A 24,760-nucleotide genomic window follows, 5' to 3' on the forward strand; every position below is an offset into this window, starting at 1 on the left:
CTGTCAGGGGTTTTGCTTTGTTTTTTTTATCCCCTGTCTCTCAGGTCAGAACGAAGGGACGATCTCAGTCTCTGAAGGAGAAACGCTGTTCGTCATCGAGGAGGACAAAGGCGATGGCTGGACGCGGATCCGGAGGAACGAGGACGAGGAAGGTTACGTCCCAACCTCCTACGTCGAAGTCTTTTTGGAAAAGAATGCCAAAGGTGCAATGACTTACATTTAGCTCGCCTGCCTGGGTCGCTTTCTTTGCTTCTGCAGGGGCTGCCGCGGGCGCTTTTCCTCCACTGCTGTGACGAAAGCCTTTTTGCACCAGGAAAGTGCATTACTCCCTATTCCGAAAGGAGCAGACTTGGGCTTCTCCAAGAACTATGAAAGCTTGGTCAGATGAGAGGGTGTCACAGGGAGAGAGGGGGGAGAGAGAGAAAAAGTATGGGAGATAATTGAGGGATATGCCCCCCCTCAAAACTTTCCTTTCCTGACACAAGAGTTGAAATTGCTCAGAGTTTCGCTCCCTCAAGGCACAGAATGCACGGCTAATTATAGCAGACAGTCACTTGCACTTCTACTTGAGAGTACGCATCATTGTCTGTTTAATGGGGCTTACTCCCTAGTAGGCATGATTAGGGTTGCGGCCTTAATGAATATTTCCGTTCATATCTTCTGCAAGTAGGAAGGTGACATTTGTTTGTTGATTTCATAGTATCGTCTTGGACACAATTGACATACAACTTGTAGGATTTCATCTAAGCTAGCAAAATGTGGCCTATTAAGCCTTTTTCTTTTCTAAATTTTTTTTTGCTTTGGGGGGAGAAGCCTTAGATTCAAGGTCATACATCTTCTGTTCACCTTGCAATCCTGCCATTCAAGTGTGCAGCATCTGAGGATCTCACTTTTTCCTTTTTTTGAGACACAGTTTCTAGCCCTCGTGACCACGGGGGATGCATTTGAAAGCAAGGGAATGGTGTCTTAGGAGAAATGCAGAGGCAGATTGCTGCTGCTAGACAGAGGGGTGGTGGGATGGGGCAAGGGGCTGGACCCCTTCCCTTCTCCACCACTAGCAAAGGTAGGAAAAATTGTGAGCTTCACTGGCTCTTTCTCTGGGAGCTGCTTTTCACCCCACCACAAGAGCACTTAGCTCAGAGATATGGAAAAATGATCTGCCCTGGCAGCAGCATTGTGAATATAAAGTCCGAACGTAGGGTTGTTGCTGTTTTCATTGTTCAACACACACAAAGATGTGTGTCTTTCTTTAATGCACACCGTGGTGACCCGGATGTGTGTTTTTATTTTATTTTATTATTTTATTATTGTGTTGCTGTGGAAAATCATGGGGTTTCTCAGAAGCTTTTACAGCAGTTCCCAAATGGTAAGACTATTTCCTGCCTCCCAGGAAGACAAGCTTGCTCACACCGCTAAGCGATCTTCCCTTGCAGCTTGTAAGAGAACGCCAACCTGTCTTTTCGGTAGAGGGAGTGGCAAGGCCTGGAAAGCCTTGCTGGTGCTCTGTGTGAAAGGGATGTGTGCCCCAGGAATCTTCTACGGCATGTGGCGTTCCACCTGTCATTGGGTTCCTCACACACACTCACCGAATGGAAGAAGGTCCCTGAAGGCAAAGATCCTGAACCCACACCAATCCCTGTAAGTTTGGCTCTGTGCACCTGCAGAAATGGGCACCAGGCAACAGCTTCCTCTGCCACCTCAGCTTCCACTGTTTTGAAATCAGGCGTTAGCTTCTAGCCCTTAAAACTGCAGAGGAAATAGTCAGCAGCAGGAGAGATTTCCAGCAGGTAGGGCATTGTGTGTCCCACATAGGCGTTTTAAACCCTCTGTTGTTCCTAGCTGGAAACAGAACAAAACATGGAAAACAAACGGGTATTTGCAATTTAGTGCAAGATCAGGTTTTTGTGGGGGGGAGCAGAGCTCTTGTATTATTTTGGAGGATGCTTGCAACCTTGACTGATGGAGATCAGAAGTGCTGGAGCAGCACACAGGTGCTGTCTCCGACACTCAAGCCGGCTGGGGAAGTTCTCCGGTTTTGCCACGGAGGGCACCCTGCTCCATGACTCACTGCTAACACGTGTCAACTCCAGAGAGGTGCTCGTGCATCAAGCATCATTGTGCCATACTGTAACCCACCCACCACCACCAAATGGACACCTGGGCCTTTTGCCATAATAACCATGAAGTATTACACCTGCTGATCTAAAGAGGGGACATCTGTCTGAGTCTTATCTGCTTGTCACTGGGGCAGCATTATATGGCCAGGTAGTGGGGAAAGGAGATCCAGCTCCTGCAAAGAGGCTTTTTCCCCAGCCCACCATAAGGCAGGCAAGTGGAATTGGCTGGAGAAGAGTGTTGCATTGCCTCATCTTCAACATTTTAGGGCGAGGGTGGGGGTTTGCTTTCATCCCAGTCTGTGTGCAGATTATGTCTTGTGCAAACTCACTCACCTGCTGTACAGTATTATTGTTGCAAGGCAGACACAGATTTGGAAATGCATCTTTGCCCAAGGTATTATCCTGACCGGGGCAAGTTTTTTCTCAAGGAAACGCCGTCCGCTTTGGGTCTCCTGGAATGTAGATCAGTCTTCCCAGGGAGAAGCCCAGAGACCTTGTAGTACAACCATCACAGTTTGCAGGCATTTTCCCAACAAGTCAGACTCTCCCACTGTTTAAAGGATGCCGATGCACTTTCGAATCTAGGGTGATTTTTTTTAAGTGATTATTTTCATGTTTGCCAAATTATTTTTTTAGATGTTCCTGAGAGCAACTCAATGGCAATTATGTAAAAAGCAACAAGGGCCATTAAGTAGATGAGCCATAGTGTGTATATGATGTAACTTAAACAGATAAAAAAACCTGTTTATGATGTTGAAGTTTCTTTCCTTCTTTTCTGTGTTTTTCCATACTTCCTGCTTCAGAATCAGCATTGTAGGAAAGTCCACCTTCTGAGGTTTGTTAACTCTAGAACTGTTTTTTTATTATAATTATCATTATTCTATTGAGTTCCTTCTCTTAATTATTTCACTATCATTTCCAGCAATAAAAGAAAAAGAACCTTGTTTTTTCTCAGACTTGTGAGATTTTCTTTACGTTATCTGGCCACAGAAATAATTTGTTTACTTTGCCCATAGCTGCTGGAGACCATGGCATGACGCTAGATCACATCACTGCTTGTTCCTCCATAAAGCTGTTCATAGACAGTTGCCAGTTGCTTCCGTTTAAAAGTCGCTTTTCATCTGCCTTAAGAGCTCTCCATTTGCTTCTATCTGCTGGTGCAGAAACCATAGATCGCTTGCTTAAAAAAAAAAAAAAGTTATTTGTGCATGCCACCTTCTTGAATTCAGAATAATTTTCCTTTCAGTGCTTGCTTTAAGACAGTCATTTTATTCGGGGGGGGGGGGGTCCTTCATTTCACACATCCAGAAAATGATCTGTTGATGTTTGAGAGTCTGATTCTTGTCACAAATGTCCCCTGCCTGGAACCCTAGAGTTGCTGCTAGCTAGCATTTCGGACATCACTGAACTGGATGGACTGATGATCTGACTCATTGCGCAAGAGGGCTTTTTAGAATTGCCCACAGAGAGGCTGGCTCCTCTGCAGATGTAACGCATTGCGCCAGAATCAGCAAATCAAGAGGAATCTAAGGTCACATCCATACCACGTTTAAAGTACTCAGATCACTTGGACAGTCATGACTTTCCTCCAAAGAAAACCTGAGAATTGTAGTTTTCTAAGGGTGCTGGGACTTGTAGCTCTGTAAGGGGTCTCCTTACAACTCTTAATCACCCAGAATTCTTTGAGGAAAGCCATGGCTGTTAAAGTGGTATAAGAGCGCTGTAAATGTTGCTAGTAGATGTGACCTAGGACAAATGATAGCGTGATCATTGCCTGAAACTACACCCATCCATTTATTCTACCCCACCACTGATCTATCATTTGCATCAGTGTTGGAATAATAATATGAGGTTCTGTAATAAATAAGAGTATGTCATCAGCAGCAAATAAAACCCAGTTCATAATCAACTGAGTTAGGACTGCACATCTGTACCTTCATGAGAATCTTCCTAAAAAGGATCCCTGGGGAGACAATAATAATAATAATAATGTATTTGTTTTGTTTTCTTAATCCATTTCTGCTTTAGCTCTTCAAGGTACAGTGCCCCTGGGTCTTTGCTTTTTTGAACACCTCCTTCCCCCAAACGTCTCCCAACTTGTGTGTATCTAACGAAATCTCTCTTTTCTTTCTCTCTCTCTCTCTGTTTAGATTCCTAAATGTGTTGGCTGCTGGTAACAAGAGCATCGGGGCGAGCAGGGGCACAGGAGAAACAAATGGTCTGATTTTTTTTTAAGCACCCTGTTTGCACCAGGGTTTTTTTGTGGGTTCCCCTCCCTTTTTTTTTTAAACAACAGCAACAACCCTCCCTCATGTTAGGCTCCCCTCCCTTGAAACGGAGCTATCATTTGCAGAGGAGGAATAAAACTCTTGCCCCAATAGTGGGTGCATTCCATGACTCCCAACATCATCACCCAGTTGCTTGCTAAAACTCTCCAGCATGCCACCTGCTGCATCAAACTAACCCATCCCTCCTCTTCCTCTTACACCATGTGGAGGTTCCACCAGAGTCTCATTTAAATGGAGGACGTAACCAAAAAGCTTCCGTCATGTCCGTGTTGCCCTCTGGTAGAGGCAACAGCAATTTGCTTTGGCTAGCTGACCGCCATTATGTGCCATCTTTGCTCATTCATCCTGACTCTGTTGCTGATAGTTTCTAAAAGGGGGTTTGCAAGGCAAGCTGCCTTTGTTCCCATTTTGTAGATGAGAAACCGAGGCTGAGAAAACACCAAGGTTCTGCTTTCCTCGCAGCCACACACAGGCAAACCCACTTAAGCACAGGGCTTCTAAACCAGGTGTGGGGATACCTTTGGATTTTGTTGAACTACAATTCCCATCATCCCTAGCTACTGACAGTGCTTGCTGGGGGCCTGATAGGCATTGAGTCGTCTTTCAGCAACATCTGGAGGGCCAAAGATTCCCAGCATGCCTGCTCTAGACAGCGGTGATCAGCGCTGAATAGTGAATCAAAACCAGTTTAAAAGTCTTGCATTCAGTTCTGGTTAGGGAGCTTGGCAAGTAGATTGCTGATTTTAATCAGGCCTAAACACTGAAGTAGTTCAATTGAAACCCAGCAGTAACATTATGGGTTGTATCCAATGTCTGCTCTGCTCAGAGTAGACACATTGAAATTAATGAGCGTGGCTAACTTGGATCTATTCATTTCAGCGTGACTTTACCCTAAGTCTGGAGGATCTAACAAGATGGCCCTGGTGGGCCCTATAAGAACAGGATGCTGAACTAGATGCTGACCCAGCAGGCACTTCATATGCTATTACTGCTTCATAACCGGACCTCAGCTAGGAACTCAGGAGGCAGCCGTTGAGGCTAGCTGCCTTCTCTGACTCAGCCTGCCTTGTGCAGAATGGGAATAATAAGTGCTTCCTTAGGGCAAGTTTGGAAGGTCTACGAAGTGCCTATGAGAAAAGGACTGCAGAGATACCACATAATAGTATTTTCATTTTTTAAAAAATTAGAACTTATTTAAATAATATTTAGTGCCACTCACTTCTGTTTCTAATCTTAAGATTGGCAATGTGGGAACAGGGTAGGGGAACTTGTGCCTTCCCATGCTCTGATACATTGTGGTTGGACTCCAGCTCCCATCAGTCCCTGCAGCCACCGTGGCCGATAGGAATGATGGGAGGTGGAGTCCGACAGCATCTGGAAGGTCACATGTCTCCCCATCCCTGATCTAAGCAGCAGAATTCCCTAGTGCATGAGGGGTATGGAAGGGTGTCTCTGTTGAAGAGAGAGAGGGAAGGATGCCTGTTCTTAGATCAGGAGCAAGGAACCTGTGGTCCTCCACATATCTGTTGGACTCCAACTCACATCAGCCCCAGCCAAGGATGGTGGGAGTTGGAGTCCAGGGAAATCCAATGGGTCACTAGCTAGCCATGCTTGCTGTAGATGTTTATGTGGAAGCAAGCCCCATTGTGTTTAATGGGGCTTTTCTTCTAGTTGATATGTCCAGGGTTGTGGCCCTGGTCCTGCAAACAACACCAGGCTGCTGCAAATAAGTGCCAAATCCTGCATGTTAATACTGCAGCGCACTGAGAACACACAGCAGCAAGCACAGCATTGTTCTGTTTTCCCCATTATGCTGTGCTCACTTGTCCTGTCCAGGCGTTGTGTTTCATTAAGCACACATGAAAATATGTGTAGGAAAGAACGTAATGTGTGAAGGGAAGCCCCCACCCACCAAGAAACAAATAAGAAATAGATGGGTTGAGTTGGTATGTGCCAATTGTTCAGATATCTTTTTTTGGGGGGGGGCGGGTTGGAGAAACTGAACACTTCCTAGCATCTTCACAGAGTTCAAGAGAAGTCAGCCCTTGTTCTGAAGGCCTTCCTGAGGTCTAGCCTCTTTCCTTAGTTTTTGCCCTTAGGGACTACATTCCTCACCCTCAACTGCATCCGCAGTGAGTAGGCCATTTCCTCTCATCCCAAGTTTAAATTTTGTCCACATTGTGGTTTTGCCCACTGTCAAGGATTTACTGGAGAGCCCTGAGAGGTGCTTGTTGGGAGGGGCCGGAGTGTGCTCTTGCTCAGCTGACGCTGGAAACCTCGCCATGCACCCCTTTGCAAAACGCCCGCCTACCTGTGCGCCCAAAACCAACACCCACCCCCTGCACGCTTCCAGCCAGTTTTCTGCAGACCTCCGTTTCCACTGCCTCTGGGCCCGCATGCTCGCCCCCTGCTGCCTTGCCTGCACCTGCCTGCCTTTTTTTAAGGTGCCCAGATTTAAACTCTCTGCTGCTGTTCTTAATTTATTTGGTCCTTAGCATCTCAAGAGCTTCCTTTCTGCCCTTCTGCATGCTGTCTCTGCCTGCTCTTGCCTTTATTCTGCTTATATTCCCATACCATGTCGAAACAAAATCGCACTCTTGATTTATCCTTCCCTGCCACCTCAACCCGAACTGGAAGGTCATAGCCCAGCACTTTGGCAATGTAGGTGTTCTGTCTTCAATTCCCTTTTTGGCAATGTGACCGGGTTGATTAACTGAGCAGTAGTTTCATCTGTGTTCACGCTGGACAGCACACCATCATGGGCGGCTGACTGGAAGTGGCTTTCTTGCTGCGTGAAAGATAAAATACTTTGGGTTTTGAGCTCATGCCTTCGTCTCCCAAACACCTGCATTTTGACAGCGGGTGACGGATCACAGATCACACTGAAAGAGCCTGGCCCAGTTCTCATTTAAAAGACCCACGTGCACACACTTGTTACAGAGTGTCTGCCATACATATGAATGGATCGTTGCAGTTAAGATCGTCAGCGCTGGAACTTCCGCGGTGTGGTGCTCATCGATAGAGGCAGTTCGAGACAAACAAGTGTGGCCCGTTCCAGGTAGCGCAAAGAGAAGGTTTCAGACTGAGATTAGGGGACAGATTGATTTCCAAAAGCAACCTATTGTTGGTTGTATTACAGCTGGTCACCTGCAAAATGGGGGAGGGTCTTTGGCTCAGTAGCAGGGCATCTGCTTTGTATGCAGGATGGTCCTAGCTCAATTCCCAGGGTCTCCAGGTAAGACTGGGAAAGATTTCGTTTTGACACCCCGGAGATCCACTGCCAGTCAATGTAAGAAAGAGCAGGGCTAGAGGACCTGGGTCTCCAGCTCCCACCAGTCCCAGCATGGCCAAGGAGCAAGGACAATGAGAAGGCCAACATTCGAAGGGCCAGATGTTCCCCACCCACTGGCAAACTGTTGTATGTGTTCACCCAGCATTGGATGACAAGCGGAAAGGATGAATCAAGTCTGAAGGGGATAAAGCTCTTGTCTACTCTTTCCATGGCAGTGGAAGGGCTGGTGTGTTGGAAAGTTGCATTTGTGGTCCATGTGTGTGCATAGCTGGCCATTTGAACATCATCATAGCATGGGGACAAAAGCCACCAGAAAGTGTGTCATGTTGCTGGAGTAATGTATAGGATGGGCCACACTAAGTGACACCCAGAACCTTTTTTATCTTCCAATATTGTCAGCTGCCCACTACTGTGGGATAGTCAGGGCTGTCCTCACATTGAGATAGACGTGTCATCAGTGGGGAGCAGGAGGCAAAAAGAGTGCAGAAAGTAAAAAAAAGGGGGGGACCCTGTTCACTAGGCTGAATTTCTGGGTGAGGAATGCCCTTGAGCACCAGCGTTCCTGTTCAGGAGGGACGCAGAATACAGATCTCAGCTGCCATAGCATCTGCTTCAACTATATTAATCCAGAGGCCAGCGTCCTGAAAAGCAGCCAAGCTGTGCTGTTTAGTCATGAAATTAAAAAAATGTAGAGTTGGAAGGCACCCAAAGGGTCATCTAGTCCGACTCCCTGCACTGCAGGAATCACAACTAAAGAATCCTGTACGCTCCTCCTTCCCGAGATCTGCAGGAAGACAAAGTGGATATGAAACTTACAGCACCTACAGCTATTTCTGTTGGCAAAGTCTGTAACATCCCTGATCGTCCAAACATGTAAATAAGATGAAGGGATCTTCTTCCCAATTTATGGTGCCACTAATGTAAGAGAAAGTCTGCTTTTCAATAAACAGACATTAGATATAGATAGATATATATATGTTAGGTGGACAGTATATTATTGTCACCCTGTACCAACAATGTCCAAATGATTGCTGTGTCCATGTGGCTACATCACAAGCTGGGGGGAGAATCATTTCTGCCTTTATAACTAGGCTGTGAAAATATGGTTTCCTTGAGTTTCTACAAAGTTGGCAGCTTCTTGGCAAATCTTTGCTACTCTTAAGAACCAAACAGGTAGAAAAAGAAAACATCGAGCCACCTTTGACTAAAGGGTCCTCTCTCTGTTCTACTAGGTGGACATTTCAGGAAATAATTTAGCAGAGGCACTTTTCTCCTGCCTAGGCACAGAATTGGAAGTCAAGAGAGCACCCATGTGGGTTAAGATTTTTCAGACAGCAGCACTAGTTTGTAAACACTATGACCCTGTTCCATGAAGTGTCAACCCCATCCAACTGGGAAATTTGAGGTTTGATACAGCACCAACCATTTTAAAGTAAGGGAACATCACCTAGGGGGAGGTCACCTATTGGCTAGCACCTGTAGCATCCCTACCACATCTCCTGCCTCAACACCTTGCCAGAGAAATTGTGTGTGTGTGATCTGGAGATAAAAATGAAAGCACAGCACACAAAGAAGTAGATGGGACACTTTATTTTAAAAAACTTTTAAAAATTAGATAGCTCTCAAAGGGACAACTGATCCACCCTTTGATTCATTTCAGAACATATCCATAAAGCAAGTTGCAAAGGCAGGGGGGTGATGTATTTGCAAGGGGCTGCTCTTAAAATCATTCCAAAAAGTGCTTATGTCTTCTGTACATCCATGTCAAGACTTCTGGTCCATGCTGCAGGCTGCCACGTGGGTCACTTTGTGACTTTTTCTTTTATGTAGCAAAATAAAAATGTGCAGAGACATTCAGGCCTTAGGTGTCTCCCAGATCCAGAATGGCCCTGGGCTCCTGGAAACCCCAAAGAATATGGGCTTCAGTAGCCAGAACAGCTTTACACAGAAAAGGATTGAGACACTTTGCTAAGATGAAATGAGTGTATTGGTGCTCCACACACACATAAGGAGTTCAAAAGGCACTCTGGAGCACGTACAGAGCTCTGAGGCAGAGCCTCCAAACTTAACCTGAAGCAGATTAATCTAGTTTGCAAAAACTTGTGACCGTCTCATGATTCTATTGAAGAGGAAAAGTTATGATCCTTGCCTCTAAGAAAACAAATCAGCCTTCTCCGCCCTCTGCTCCCATCTCTCTCTTACTCTCCCTTAACATCTGTAAATATACAAAGAGAAAAGAAACATATTTACTGAAAAGTTGTGTTTTAATGCTGAATATTTTTCAAAGTTTCCTGCTGCATATTGACTCCATCGCTCCCTGCCCCCTCATGCTTGAAGTGTCAAAAAAAGATTTTTTTAAAAAAGTAAGCCAAATTATATTTTAACATATAATGTCAAGCACTTTTTTATTATTAAAAAAGAAATGATTTCTGTGTGAGTTTTTAGGCACTGGATTATTTTGCGTAGGTTTCAACAGCATCTTAATGTATGTGTGTGTGTTGTCTCATAACCCCCAAAAGTGTGTAAAAAAAAACCCGACAACAAAAAGGTTCTGGTGTTTGACCCATTTGTTTCTTGATGAAAGAATTCTATCAAATAAAGTGCTTCCATTTGAGAGCAAACACAGGACTTGTTAACTGTGATTTGGGGAAACAAAACACTTTCATCAACGTTTGGCTCTTGGTCCTGCAACACCATCAAGAGATTATCTCTAGCTTTTAGTTAAGCACTGAGCCCCCATTTCAAACTCGGAAGGAGGAGGTCTTCTCAGCCATCAAAGGGGATGGTGATACAGCACACTCTGAATACTGGAAGGTGAAAGCCAGACAAAAGGAATTAACACCTTCACACTGCATTATAGTTGAACTGAACTTCCCGCAAGACACAGTGATGGCCACTGACTTTGGATGGATTTAAAAGAGGACTGGCCCATTTCATGCAGGAGATAAGGCTAGCTATGGCAGCTCAGCTCTGCCTCCCTGATCAAAGGCAGCCATTCTTCTGAATGCCAGTTGCTGGAAACCTCAGGAGGGGAAAGGGCTCTTGTGCCTGGGTCCTGCTTGTAGGCTTTTCACTGGGGCATCTGGTTGGCCACTGAGAACAGGCTACTCAGCTGGAGCCAAGCTAGTAAGGTTTGCAACGGGCAGCTTGCAGCAAAATTTCATGACGGGAAATGATGCCAACTGGGCATGCAGACATAGGCAGTTAAAAGCGAAGGGAGAAAGGGAATAGAGGTGACAACAGAAACCACGTATCTGATGGCCCCCACTTAAAACTCTTTCCCCTCCCTTTCCAGGTGAATGCTTGCTTGTTCCATCAGGCAGGATGCAGAAGTTTGTTTAAAGGGCGGTGAGGGGGTTTGGCCTTGGGGAGGGGGGGTCCCAAAGTCCAGGTGGCAAGGCCTTGGGGCGGGGTACATTTGGCCATTAGAGCCTGATGTTCAGCACCTATCCAGGCAGAGGATAAAGCAAAACCAGAGTGTCCCTCCTGAGGCCAACCTCAGCATTTGGGGGGGGGGGCACTGTGATAGAGAATAAACACATGGACAAGCAAAGCAATATTTACACAGCTTCTGAATGCAAGCGTTTTTTATTGGCTCAACAGTCTTAGCACAAAAGGAAGGAATTTGAGCACAAGAGTTTGACACTCCATAAAGTACTCGGTCTCTTTTAAGGCACCACCCACAGAGCACAAACAGAGGCTGCCCTCGAAAAGGGCATTCCATGGTAAGAGCAGGAATGACACCCCCCACAGCAAGTCATCTCCCCACACGCTCCTCAGGTGCCTAGGAGGATGCTCTTTTAGGCATGTACAGATCCAGGTCAACAGGGAAAGCAGCAACAAAAAGATGGAGAAACTTCTGCAAGAGGGTTCTCTTTAAAAAGAGGCCGAAGTGGTTGCTGTTTGCAGCAGAGGATTTCGTGCTTCCAGAAGGCCACATCTCACTAAAGAGATCTTCATGCTTCTCCCTCCGTTATCTGCTCTTATCCATTCCCATAAACAAAAAATGGTTGGTTTGGAGCAACCCCATTAAAGCCTGGGAGTGGCCAGAGAGGCAAAGAGGTGTGGGGAGGTGAGACTGCACTTGACCAATTACCAACAAAAAACGATGTTGAGGGTACATGTGGCTGGACAGAAACAGAGACTGTGCAAAGCAACCTGAGACAGGACCTCCCTCAAAAAGGTATCTCTCGTCAGCTGCTGAGCAGAAAAATGCAGTAGTGGTTCCTGGAATTGGGGGGGGGGGGCTCTATCTTCACAAGTGTGCCAGACTTGTTGGGCTACATGGTTTTCCCTCAGAAACTGTCCAATCTGTCACCACAGATCAGAACTGTTCTAACGCTGGCCCTCCAGCAGTCTGGATGCAGGAGGCATTTCAGAAAGACAGACACACCCCTGTTCTCCCACAGGAGGAGGGTGGGGCTGCTGGGTTAGGTGGGACAATCCGTCTTCCTTGGTTTCGCAGGCAGCTGCACCCAAACATCAAGTATTGCCCACCTCCCTAGGAAGATGCTTCCAGTGTTCCTGGCTGCACATGCAATCAGGAGTGGGTCGTGCTGTTGTGTGGGTGCGACAAGATTAGTATGGGGTCATCAGGGGCTAATTCATGGGTACCCATTTCCTCAAAATTCCTTCCTTCCACACACCCATTTTCAGGGAGGCCACAGTCAATGGGATGAGAAGAAGCTGATCAGCTGCACTTGTTCTTTATGTGAATGGGATTGTGTTCAAGGAAGGGGTGGGGGACAGGCATCCTGAATCGGAAGGTGGAGTTTTGCATCCTTACAAATAAATAAATAAATCACAATGATGGGATCCACTTTGTGGTTTGAAAGCTCCCCGCCGCCAATACACACCAGAAAGGGGGGGGGGGATTATGTGCAATAGTAGGGGGAATTTTTGTCACTCTAATGCCTCTGGCTGAGAGAGAACATGAGCAACTCCCGACATTACTCTGCTCTGAAAGGTCATCCACCCCACAAACATCTTCTGTGTCTGACTCCAGCAGAACTGCTACATCAACTACTGAAATGGTAGAAATCCAAGAGGAGGGAGGCGGGCAAATTAACAAGAAGAGGGGTGTGGCTATGCTTGGTGCCCAAGGAGCGGGCTAAAAGGTCAGGGCTGCTGAAGGGCCACAAGGCTCGCCAAAGGGAAAAGGACAAATGGGGAGGCCAGCAGAAAGCAGGAAAACTAGTTCTCCAAGCTTCCTCCGAGATCACACCAAGCAGAATGCAGACCTATCCAGTCAGGGACTAGGAAGGAAGGAAGCAAAAACCAGACAAATGCAAATCTGGCAAAGGTGTCTTCCTCTTTCACAGCCGGGCAAAGGCAAGACTTGCAGGGCACTCTCTGGCCTGTGAAGCTGCAAGTGGACACTTGCGAAGCCTCATTGGTGCTAGGCTAGGCATCAAATTTGTGGGGAATTGCAGTCAAATATAGCTAGAAAAACATAGGGCTAGTTAATGCATGAAGCGGTTATTATCATACTACTTTGTTCCTAGACTCAGCTAGGTCACGCCCCTCACCTGGAAGTAAGTTAAGTTTCCTCCTTTGTGAGTTTGCACGGTGAAAGAGAATGAACAGAAATAGGACATGCCTGAGCTTGCTTGCTACAAGCTCAGACTGTGTGCTTTAAGCTATTTCTGTATTTTGTAAACACCCTGTGTTCTTCTTGCTGCTGCATGGAATAACACATGAATCTAACCTTTGGTGTTTTGTAAGTAAAGCATTTATACTTAGTAATGCTGTTTTCTGTCCATTGCAAAGGAGTAGAGAAGGGAAGTGCTGTACATGGCTATAACAGGATATTTAAAAGGTCTAAAAACTTACATCCCTCATGCTTCACTGTGCTGCATGATTCTGTGGTTTTAAACCCAGGGAGGTGTTTCTCTTGCTAAAGTGTGTTAAGTCCTGTGCTTTGGATCTAGGGACCCAGCCAAGTCTTTTATTAATTACTCCGCACAGGTGATCTATATCTATTTTCCCCACAAAATTAACATCGCTTCCTACAAGTGTTAATCACTGTGAACAGGACAAGGTGACAGGTGGCGGGAGCTGTGTTGTATGCTTTTTCAGTTCCAAAACATGAGAGAAAGGGGAACAAAGAAATGCAGAGAGTGTTTGGACTCACTCCCAAGAATGTCCACTTCCCCAAGGGGAAGTCAGGGCTAGCCCAACCTGTCAAGAGCACAGGAAAGAGATCAGAGCTGTGCTTCTTTTTAGAACACAGCTGGGGAACCTTTTTCAGCCTCGGAGCCAAGCTTCCTTCTGGGCATCCTCCTGCCAGCCACTTCCCAGAGATGGGTGAGGCAAATCATTAGGAAGAACTTTTTGAAGGTGAGTTGTTCAACGCTGGGATGGACTACCTTGGAAGGCGGTGGAATCTTCCTTTGTTGGATGTTTTTAAACAGGTTGGATGGCCACCTGTCTGGGATTCATCAGCTGTGATTCCTGCATTGCTGGGGGTTGGACTAGATGACCCTTGGGAACTTTCTAAGTCTACAATTCTATGATTCTATTAAAAGTGGGTGGAGCAATGGGTGCAGAATTTACCTTTGCACAGTAGGCTAATTTCTACAAATGCCCACACACCTCTCTCTATCCTCTGTGCAGGCAAGCAGAAAACCACAGTCAGGCAGTGTTGTACGAAGATGGCTTGATGTGCTGTATGCTGAGGGGGCATAGAGACTATCAATCCATGGTAGTGAACACACTTTGCATGCTCATGGTCCCAGGTTCAATCCCTGGTACCTGAGGTGAACAAAAGGGTCTTAGGTAGCAGGGCTGAGCACCCTGAGCCAGAAGAGTGGATCACGGAGGGGGAACTTGGTAGCCCAACAAGACTCGTAGAATGTAGCTCAGCAGTACAGCATCCGTTTTGTGTGCCGAAGGTCCCGGCTTCAATCCCCAATGGCATCTCCAAGTAGAGCTAGGAATGTCCCCTGCCTGAAACCCTGGAGACCCACTGCCAGTCAGTGTCGGCTATACTGAGCTAGATGGACCAATGGTCTGACATGTTATAAGTAATCTTCCTAAGTTCTTATTCAGTTCAAACCATACAGAACCATGAGGACTTTTATTTTTAGGTAAAATACAATAGCTCCATGGTAGAGCACCTGCTTTGTACACAGGTCTGAGTTCCCAGCTTCTCCATGTAAGTCTCTCCTAGACTCCCTGCCTGAAATTCCCGAGAGCTGCTGCCCATCACTGTAGATCATACTGAGCTAAATGGACCAATGATCTGGCTCGATATAAAAGAAACTTTCTATCTTCCCACTTAATTACTTCATGCTGACTGAACAATTGCACTAGAATCTTTATAGGGGGGTGCAGCTCAGTGGCAGAGCACCAGATTTGCTTGCAGAGGGTCCCAGGTTCAATCCGCAGCAGTATCTCCAAATACGGCTGGGAAAGGGATCCTGCCTGAAACCCCTGGAGAGTCCCTGCCAGTCAGTGTAGACAATAAGGAGCTAGATAGAACAATGGTCTGACTCACTACAAGGCAGCTTTTTATGCTGTGTTTTTTAAAAAAAACTGTTGAAAGGTTTTGGAACAGAGGGGTTTGTTTAAAGAAACTCTTCAGGATTCAGAAACATTCTAAAGGCAGCTTCTTAACTCCCATCATCCATTGACCACTGGAGCATGCTAGCTGGGGCTGATGGGAGTTGTAGTTCAAGAGATGGGGGGCACAGTTGCCCCATCCCTGGAGTAGACTGTAATGGGTCTAGATGGGTAAATGGTGTGACAGAAGGTAAAGCAACTATCCACATGAGCCTAACCTCAGGGGCTCTGGGTGCCCCTGTGCCTCTCCAGTGTACCTTCCCCACATGGTCCATTGTCTCTCAGGCCGCCCGGGTCTCAGCCTCAATCTTCTGCTCCCCGTGCATGTTCTCCACCTCCTGCACCTGGGCCACATTCTGCCGGATGGCAATCTCGGGGCCTCCGCTGTAGATTGTGCTTAAGTAAGTCCACGTCTCCTCGGAAATCTGCCCGTAATCGGCTCCTGCCAAAAAAGCATAGGTAGCGGTAGAGAAAACTCTGATGTGGGCAGGGCAGATCCAAACGGCTTCTGTCAACAGCAAAATTTTCTCACAGCTTTGCTCAAAGCAGTAAAAGCATTATTAAACAGTGGGGAGAATTACTGCTATTTTAACAGACAACTTAAGAGCATTGCAAAAGAGTGTTTATAGTGCTGTACAGGAAGCCTGTGAGGTAGGCTACTACTCTTTCCATGCTGCAAGTTGCAGAAGAGAAGCCCAGAGGGAACTAAGAACACAAGAAGAGCCTGGCTGCTAGAGAAGACCAAAGGCCTGTCTAGTGAAGCACAGCGACCAGCCAGATGCCCCCATGGGAAGCCTGTAGACAGGATCCAACTGCAACACCAACTCTGCCCACTTGTGGTTCCCAGCACCTGGCATTCAGAGGCATCCAGCCTCACTGCTGGATCAGACAAGTGGCCCATCTAGTCCAGCTTCCTGCTCTCACAGAAGTCAACCAGATGCCCCAAAGGGAAGCCCTTATGTAGGACCTCAGTGCCACACTCTTATATGTGTTCCCCAGCAACTGGTATCCAGGAACATACTGGAGGGCTGAACACATCCATCCTGGCTAATAGACACTGATAGCCTTACCCCTCCATGAATTTGTCTAGTCCTCTTTCTAAAGCCACTCAAGGTCCTCTCCCAAGCCCCAGAATTTTCTCCTTTGCTTCAGCTTCACTAAGATCCTGTTTCTTGAGGGAGGCAGACAGAATGGAAAACAGGAAAGGAAGGGGGGAAAGGCTGAAATAGCTGCTGTGAGGAGCCTTACCCTGCTTGACCTGCATGTGACCACTGCCTTTTGCCACAGCAATCTTGCTGTTGTCGATAGGTCCAGGCGGTTCTATGGGAAAAGAAGGAATACTAGTTATCAGGTAGTACAGTTTAAAATTAAATTTGCCATAAAAGGTAAAGGTACCCCTGCCCGTACGGGCCAGTCTTGACAGACTCTAAGGTTGTGCGCCCATCTCACTCAAGAGGCCGGGGGCCAGCGCTGTCCGGAGACACTTCCGGGTCACATGGCCAGCGTGACAAGCTGCATCTGACGAGCCAGCGCAGCACACGGAAACGCCGTTTACCTTCCCGCCAGTAAGCGGTCCCTATTTATCTACTTGCACCCGGGGGTGCTTTCGAACTGCTAGGTTGGCAGGCGCTGTGACCGAACAACGGGAACGCACCCCGCCGCAGGGATTCGAACCGCTGACCTTTCGATCGGCAAGCCCTAGGCACTGAGGCTTTTACCCACAGCGCCACCCACGTCCTAAATTTGCCATAGTTCCATTTATTTATTCATAGCCCACTTTTCCTCCAAGTAGCTCAAGGTAGTGTATACACAGTTCTCCGCCTCTCCCCATTTCATCCTCACAACAACCCTGTGGAGTAGGTTATGCTGAAAGACAGAGGCAGGTTTAGACTGCCAGGCTAGGATATGGCAGACCGGGACTCAAGTGCCATGAAGTTCACGGAGGACCTTGGGCCTAGTCTCCAACTGTCTGCCAAACCATTCCCATCACCTTACATTCATATAAAAGTTTTGTCGTACTGTGACTTTGCCAGAACCACCATACTTGGGCCAGGGGCAGACGGGCTTGCCGGCCTGCCAGTTGGCCATCCCTACTGAATGAGAGAAACCCTCTCCCCTTCTGAGTCACTTCCAAGGCACTTGGTGACAAGCCTGTTCTCTCCCCATCCCTCCTTTTCCACTGCCAACTCTCCTCCCTGCCAGTCTTTACCGTTGTCCTTTCCTTTGACGAACGCCTCCCACTCGCGGAACCACTGCATGCTTATGCAATAGATGACTCCAGGAGACTCTTCAGCCTGGAAGGCCTTGTTCAGCTGATGGGCAGAGGGCAAAGAGGGAATTACTGCTATCGTCATTTGTTTTATGATGGCAGCTAAAGGCAGTGGTGGGTAGAAAAGACCAACACTGCCACCAGCCACCAGCTTTTGTAGGTTAGTTTTCAAATCTTCCTTTTATGCTGAACTGTATTTTTAAGGGCTGGCATAAGCTTCCTTGCAAGCCTCTGGAGCTGAAAGGTTTCTAAGGTTTGTGTCTCCTGCATTTTATGGATTGTATTTTACTGAGCTTGCAGAGATACGGAGCGGATCATTTGCTCTGTCGAAAGTTGGATGTAGACAAGGACAGTGTCAAGGGTGGCTGCAGTTAGACTGTTCCCTCCCCAACCACCAAAGAAGCCCTGGCAGAAGGAGAGTCTGACACCAGCTGCCTGGCCACTCAGTTTTGATTTGTGAGCATATCGCTCCTGGTGTATCTGTTGTGTTTTATGAACGTCCTCAGCTGCTTTGAGGACTTGTCAGAAAGTGGGGTATAAATCTACCAAGCAAACACATGAAATCAAACTGCAGCCACCTTTGGGAAGGAATCCGTTGCTTGCAGCAAATTAACGTGCTGATTCTGAATGACATAAAAAGAGATTGTGTCCGCTGCCAGTCAGCAGAATCCATAACTGAGCCGGAACATTGTTTCGTTTGTTTATTTAATAAAATTTATATACTGCCTGACTACAAAAAAACCCCCTCAAAGCAGTTCACAAAAAATATAAAACGATAAAGTTATCACACACAAAAATTTGCAACAATAATTGGAAAAATTAAAATAACAATAGACTAAAAACAGATTTAAGACTCACATCAACTTTCTAAATATCTGGGCAGGCTTGATTTTAGCAGAGAAGAGCACAGCTTGATATCAATAGGCAGTTGAGTTCTAAAGTTTAGGTGCTGCCACACTAAAGGATTTAGTTGTTACAAATGCAGAATGGGTCTTATGTGGCAGCTTCCAGATCAAGCATAAGGGAAGCCCCACATAAGGTGCAGTAGATGGAATGACACTGACAGCTAGTGGTACTACTTTGTACTCCCACTATGTTTCCCCACCCCAGCAGGCCTATCTGCTGTGGGAGTACCTTGATGAAAGTGTCGATTTCGATCTTCCTCCTCTTGGCCAGGGCTTCGATCTCCACCTGGCACACTGAACACACGTAGAGGTGGTTGACAGCTGGGCCGCCACCGAACCTGAACACAAGAGGAGACTGAAGCATAACCACAGAGGCAATGGGGGAGAAAGACCAAGCACACCAGCACCACATGCCCAAATACTCCAAGTATTTGTGATGCAGACCGCTTTTTAAAAAATAAGAAGACATTCCTTGGGTTCATCCAGGTTTAGTGGAATGTGTGGACCTCCAGAGGCTGTTGGACTCCAATTACTACTAGCCCCAGCCAGCACAACCCAATGGTCAGGGGTCAGGGGAGCCACTAGAGCAGTGTTGAGTCTCTAGAAGTGGGTGGACTTCAACTCCCATCAACCTCAACCAGTATAAGCCAATGATCAGGTTTGATGGGAGCTATAGTCCAGCAACATCTGGAAGGCCAGCAACATCTGGAAGTTTCCCCATTGCTGGCAATCAATTCTGAGGCCATCAGCCACAGAACTGCTATGCGGGTGTAGTACAGCTTTGCAGACCTTTATTTCTCTTATGTTGTGCCTTCTAGTGGCACTTCCCGGAGGGGAAAAGACTAGGCACCTGCCCTATTTGGATTACAATCAGCAGTTCAACATATGAGAGGTTATACTGGAGGAAAGGGAGACAAAAGCAAAAGGGAGAAAAATAGAAACCAGATGACAAAAGCTTCACAGAAAAAATGGGCACCGAGAAGGAATTTGAAGGGACAGAAAGCCTGCATTGTGCTTGTGCTCTTGCCCCAAATGTAAGTTTTCAACTTGCTCTCCACTTACCCTAGGGACTAGGTACTTGATTTTACTAAAACAAAATGAAACAAAACACCCCCACCCCCAAACTTACTCCCCTTACCTGTTGTAGAGATACTCCCAGACGTTCTGGGGTAGAATCACCACCAGGTCATCGATATAATGATATTTATTTGGAGGGATGCCTGCGAGTAAATGAAACAGAGAAGAGGTAATGAAAAACAAGGTAGCTTCTGGGTAGTTGCTAACACACCTGCAGGACACAAGGAACCACACAGGCTGTGCATGTCTGCCACCAGACATTTCAATCGTGTGGCTTCTGAGAGGAAAACTGGCTAGCTACAAGCAGAAGCCAAGCAGATCCCTGCCTCTCAGCACAGCACCAAGTAACATTCCCTCAAGTGCAGCCCTCCCTCCCCCCCCCTCACCTCCATGGGAGCAGAGGAAGGTATGGTTGGTGATGGGGCCTGGCTCCGCAAAGGTGTTGAATTTGTTGAGCCACTCCCGAGAGATGTAGAACTGGAGCAGCCCAGGTTCCTTCATGGTCGCCAGCGAGACCACTTTCTGCCGTTCCCGCACAGCCTCCTCGCTGCTCTTCCTGGAGGAAGATTATGAGGAAAGCGCAGAGGGTGGAGGCGTCAGTATGAAGCAGCAGGAGCCACCACCATGCAGATGATGGGGCTGTTCCATGTTTAATTGCAAATCACGGGGATTCTTTCCTACAATGCTGCCTCATCATAATTATTACTATTATTTAATTACCTGTCCTTCATGCTAGGGTCCAAGGCTGGGTTGCAACAATTAAAATAATACATTAAAAACAGCTGGCAATCATAGAAATAAGCTGGATCCTAGAAACTGAGCCAGACTCTTGGTTCATCTAGCTCAGTATTGTCTACAATGACCAGCAGCAGCTATCCAGGTTTTCAAACAGGAAGTTCTTCTCGGTCCTACAAGAGAGGCCATTGGAGACTGAACCTGGGAATTTCTGCATGCAAAGTAGATGCTCTGCCAGTGAACTATGGTCCTTCTCCTATAAATAAAGTTAAGATTCTAGTCCTCGTGGTTCTAAATAAAGAGCTTATTTAAACAGGAAGCTGCACTATACCAAGTCAGCCCATTGGTCCACCTAACTCATGGTTATCTACAGTGGCTGGAAGCAGCTCTTCAGGATTTCAGACAGGAAGGGAGTCCCCAGGCCAACCTAGAGTTGTTGGGACTGAACCTGGAGCCTTCTGCATGCAGGGCAGGTACTCTGCCCCTTCGCCACTCCACTTTAAGGGGAAAGTGGAATTCACCAAGGAAATTCAAACTTCTAAGTTGGTTTCCATTGCAGATCACTTGCATCCAAGTTAATTTCTATTTCTGCTACCTTGTTCTACTTCTGCATTGTTAAACTTTGTTTTGTAAGTGTCTAAGGACTAGAATTAAATAAATTTGAATCTTCCTCCCAGGGAAACACTCTCTCATCAAGCTCTTCAGACATTTCTAAAAATGCTAGTTTCCCCAGCAAGGGCCAATTACTTTTGAACATCTTACCTGTAGAACAAAACATAGGCCTCTGCATTCTGTACAACTGTTTCGTGGACCTCCGTGACATACTGATCATCAAATTCGTACCATTGGCCATTGATTACGTTCTGGCAATACGCGATGTAGTGCCCACCTTTTAAGAAAGCAAGATTGGAAAGAGTTCCAAGTGAATGACCTTGAATATTGGTATCAAAAAATCATGGCATGTGAAAACAGCACCAAATCTTACATTGGATGTAAGATGCACCACTTACTCTAGATTAGAATATAACTGTAATAGAATATATTTTTTGCACGATTTGAGATTTCAGCCTCAGCTAGAACCTCCAGACACTTTTCAGATAATTTAGCATTCTGTTATTACATATACAACAAAAGCATTTTCAAGACAACCTTCAGAAAAAGCCTGGCAAATCTGGAACTATACTTGATAATCAGATAATGGTAATATTCTTTAGGTGGAGACAACTTTTATTCTCACTTTTTTGTTTCATAACTTGAACTTTGTTATTTTAACCCATGTGTACCTATTTTGGTTTTGTTTTTCATCTTTTAACTATCATCTGTTTTTTAAAAAATAATTCTTATTAAAGATTTTCTTGATTTACCAAAATACGTGCATTGTCTCTTTTTCAGGTTGTAAAGTCTTTTCTACAGATAGGTTACATCTGATATGAGACACTTGTGTTGTATACTGTATAAGGTCAGGGAAAAGGAGGAGAGAGGAGAGGTGGGGTGGTGAACCTTGTATTCTTTTCCATAGTGTACGTGTGGGGTTTTGTGTCAGCATCAAATGGGTAGATTATCCTTCTATTCACTTATTACATTTCCTTGGGAGTAAGAGGGATTAGGAGGTCCCAGGGTGTGGTTGGTTGTCTGTAGTTGGCTGCGGTGAAGTTTGTTTGCACTTGTGAGTGGGGGAGGGATTGTTGAGTCAAGTAAGTCATATTTATTTGTATGCTGTCAGTGGGTTCTTGTTGTCTTGTTGGGCTGTGTATGTGATCATGTCAGTTTCAGTCTGAGTAAGGCTATTTCCCATACGATTTGGTATCAGTGGTCCATGTTCACTCCTGACAATTCTCTCCGCTATCCGGCTATGATGCTTCTGGCTGCTGAGAGTAGGTGGGTTATAAGCTTTTTATAATGTGAGTGGACATTATTATCTTGGCAAATGTTCAGAAGGGCCAGTTCTGGGGTGACTTCTAATACCTGTTCTGTTATTTTGCATATTTCTTGTATGACTGCTGTCCCAAAGGGTTGGATTTTGGGACATTCTTACCACATGTGGAGGTACAGTCATACCTCGGGTTGAAGTAGCTTTGGGATGAATATTTTCGGGTTGCACTCCGTGGCGAACCAGAAGTAAAATGATGTCATGCGCATGCGCAGAAGTGGCGAAATGCGACCCGCGCACGCACAGTCATGTCTTATGTTTACCACAGGATGCAAACGGGGCTCCAGAACGGAACCCGTTTGTATCCAGAGGTACCACTGTATGTGCCTGTAGAAGCACAGTCTCTCCAGCATTTTGGTGAGGTTCCTGGGTGTATCATGGTATTAGGTACTACCTGTAAGTAAGTTTCAGAGTGAGTTCTTTTGGCTGAGATGGATTCAAAGGGAGGTTTAGACCACATTCTAGTCCATTGGGTGGGGTTAATTTCATTGTTGTGCTCCATTGTTCTTTGATTGCATCAAGGCGGGTTGTGGGATTTTGGAGCAGTATTTTGTATATTGTGGATACCATCCCCTTGCTGTGTTCTTCTGCTGTCCAGAGAAGGTTTTCAAAGGTAGACAAGGGCCTAGTGGCTGCTGAGTCTATGGATTGTTTAAGAAGGCATTTACTGTAGTTGGTGATTAGCTAGGGTATTTGTCTTGTATTTCTTGTGTCAATATGAGTTTGTTATTTTGGTAGAAGTCTGCTAGGCAGTGGAGGCCTTTGGTTTGCCTGTTTTTTATCTGGAGGTTGCATGTTGGAATAGTGGGTTGTTATAACTGTTCTCTTTGCTTTATATATATTATAAAATGAAATAGAAAATATTTGCCCCCCCCCAAAAAAAAATCATGGCACATTGCTTTACTAGAAAAGCTCACGAAAAAGGGGGAATGGCCAGGGATCAAAAGCATGCAGGCTAAGTCTGTAGCTACATAGCATTGTTTTATTGAGGATACAAGTCAATGGAAATAGCTGCCCCACACCTGCAGCAAATTATCATTTATGGTTACAGTCATAACTTTTGGTTTGGGAGAAGGGTAGCCTGGAACCTGCTAGGAAGATGCTTATGAATTTGAAATTGTCAACAAGTTAAGGCTTTATTTATCTGCCTGCTCAGTTCTTCCAGGTGATTCTGCAATAGGAGGTGATTTATTTGCAGTGATTCTTGACCTGCCTTTATGTTTTGTAAATTGTTTTGTACTGATTGAAATGGCTCATTTTCACATTTTCAATTTATAAATATTATTTTGGAGGGGGGGGGAGAAAGGGAGATTAACTCACAGGCACTTTTAATAACATAAGAGCCCTGATAGATCAAACCAATCACCCATCTAGTCCAGCAACCTGTTCTCACAGTGGCCAAACAGATCCCCAATTGGAAACCTGCAAGCAGAACCAGAGCCCAAGAGCCTTCTCATCTACTGCAGTTTCCAGCAACTGGCTTTCAGAAGCACTGCTGCCTCCAACTGTGGAGGCAGAGCATAGCCATATTGGCTAGCAGCCATTGATAGCCCCCATCCTCCATGAATTTGTCTAGTCCTCTTTTAAAACCATCCAAGTTGGTGGCCATTACTATCTTCTGAAGGAGCAAGTTCCACAGTTTAACTCCATAATTATCTGGCTAATCTTTATTTACGAGAAGTGCTCATCATACATAACACATAAGTCATTCCAGGCTGCAAGCTCCCTCCAGGGAAAGAAGAATGGGAGGAGGGACAGACAACTCACTGCCAGCTGTGCCATGGTGGCAAATCACAGAGAGGAGGTCATAGGTGGTGATCTGCGAGATGCTCTCCTTGGCCAAGAAAGGCCGGAGGTCCAGCCCCTCCAAAGGGAAAGAGACGTGACTGTTGATTTTGAAGGAGTACATGACCTCATGTCGGAAACGCTTCAGGTGAATGCACAAGATCTAGGAGAAAAGGCATCAGAGCTTAGAAAGGGACTTGAGGATGGGCAAGTTCAAACCCCTCCAGACTGCCCTCATAGGTAAAACAATCAACTGGGCTTATCCTAAGACACATTCAGCCAGGGCTGTTTGTGCATGGCATCATAAAGCCATCATAAACTAAAGCCCTGGGGTAAAAAGCCTAAGAAGATAAAAACAGTCCTGCTGGATCAGGCCAGTGGTCCATAATAATAATAATCATAATAATAATTTTATTATTTATACCCTGCCCATCTGGCTGGGTTTCCCCAGCCACCCTAGGCGGCTTCCAGTAGGATACTAAAATACAATGATTCATCAAATATTAAAAGCTTCCCTAAACAGGGCTGCCTTCAGATGTCTTCTAAAAGTCCGATAGTTGTTCATTTCTTTGACATCTGATGGGAGGGCGGTCCACAGGGCGGGCGCCACCACCGAGAAGGCCCTCTGCCATCTAATTCAGAATCCTGTTCTCACAGTTGTCAACACCCCAAACTCATGGAAACATGAAATGCAATCTGCTGCCATGAGGTTGGGACTCTCTGCCTCCTTTTTTGTGGCACAGGGTTTTGAGATAGCTAAAGAATTAATACTTCAAAGGCTTAGAGCATGGGTAGGCAA

The 24,760-nt window shown here is 46.0% G+C and overlaps 2 protein-coding genes across 31 annotated transcripts in view; one reads left to right on the plus strand and one right to left on the minus strand.

Moving 5' to 3' along the window:
• Positions 1-10,318, plus strand: part of FNBP1 (formin binding protein 1) — a 114,560-nt gene extending 104,242 nt beyond the window's left edge. For 17 of the 25 annotated variants that reach the window (XM_083423674.1, XM_083423676.1, XM_083423667.1 and 14 more), the window contains one exon: positions 45-2,798. In XM_083423674.1, coding sequence (XP_083279800.1) covers positions 45-223 — 179 coding nt within the window. In that variant the 3' untranslated portion in view covers positions 224-2,798. Of the gene's footprint in view, positions 1-44; positions 2,799-2,920; positions 2,953-4,267 lie in introns of those variants that run through there. The other 8 variants (XM_083423669.1, XM_083423671.1, XM_083423672.1 and 5 more) reach the window with 4 other exon arrangements.
• Positions 9,273-24,760, minus strand: part of USP20 (ubiquitin specific peptidase 20) — a 39,081-nt gene continuing 23,593 nt past the window's right edge. For 3 of the 6 annotated variants that reach the window (XM_083423514.1, XM_083423517.1, XM_083423516.1), the window contains exons 17-25: positions 23,944-24,124; positions 21,009-21,135; positions 19,898-20,067; positions 19,573-19,654; positions 18,664-18,772; positions 17,470-17,572; positions 16,509-16,580; positions 15,518-15,702; positions 9,273-9,912 (exon numbers count right to left, since the gene is read on the minus strand). In XM_083423514.1, the coding sequence (XP_083279640.1) occupies positions 15,542-15,702; positions 16,509-16,580; positions 17,470-17,572; positions 18,664-18,772; positions 19,573-19,654; positions 19,898-20,067; positions 21,009-21,135; positions 23,944-24,124 (1,005 nt within the window). In that variant the 3' untranslated portion in view covers positions 9,273-9,912; positions 15,518-15,541. Of the gene's footprint in view, positions 9,913-11,266; positions 15,703-16,508; positions 16,581-17,469; positions 17,573-18,663; positions 18,773-19,572; positions 19,655-19,897; positions 20,068-21,008; positions 21,136-23,943; positions 24,125-24,760 lie in introns of those variants that run through there. The other 3 variants (XM_083423513.1, XM_083423512.1, XM_083423515.1) reach the window with 1 other exon arrangement.

The sequence above is a fragment of the Podarcis tiliguerta genome, assembly GCF_965153285.1.
Source record: "Podarcis tiliguerta genome assembly, chromosome: Z".
Taxonomy (NCBI): Eukaryota; Metazoa; Chordata; class Lepidosauria; order Squamata; family Lacertidae; genus Podarcis; species Podarcis tiliguerta.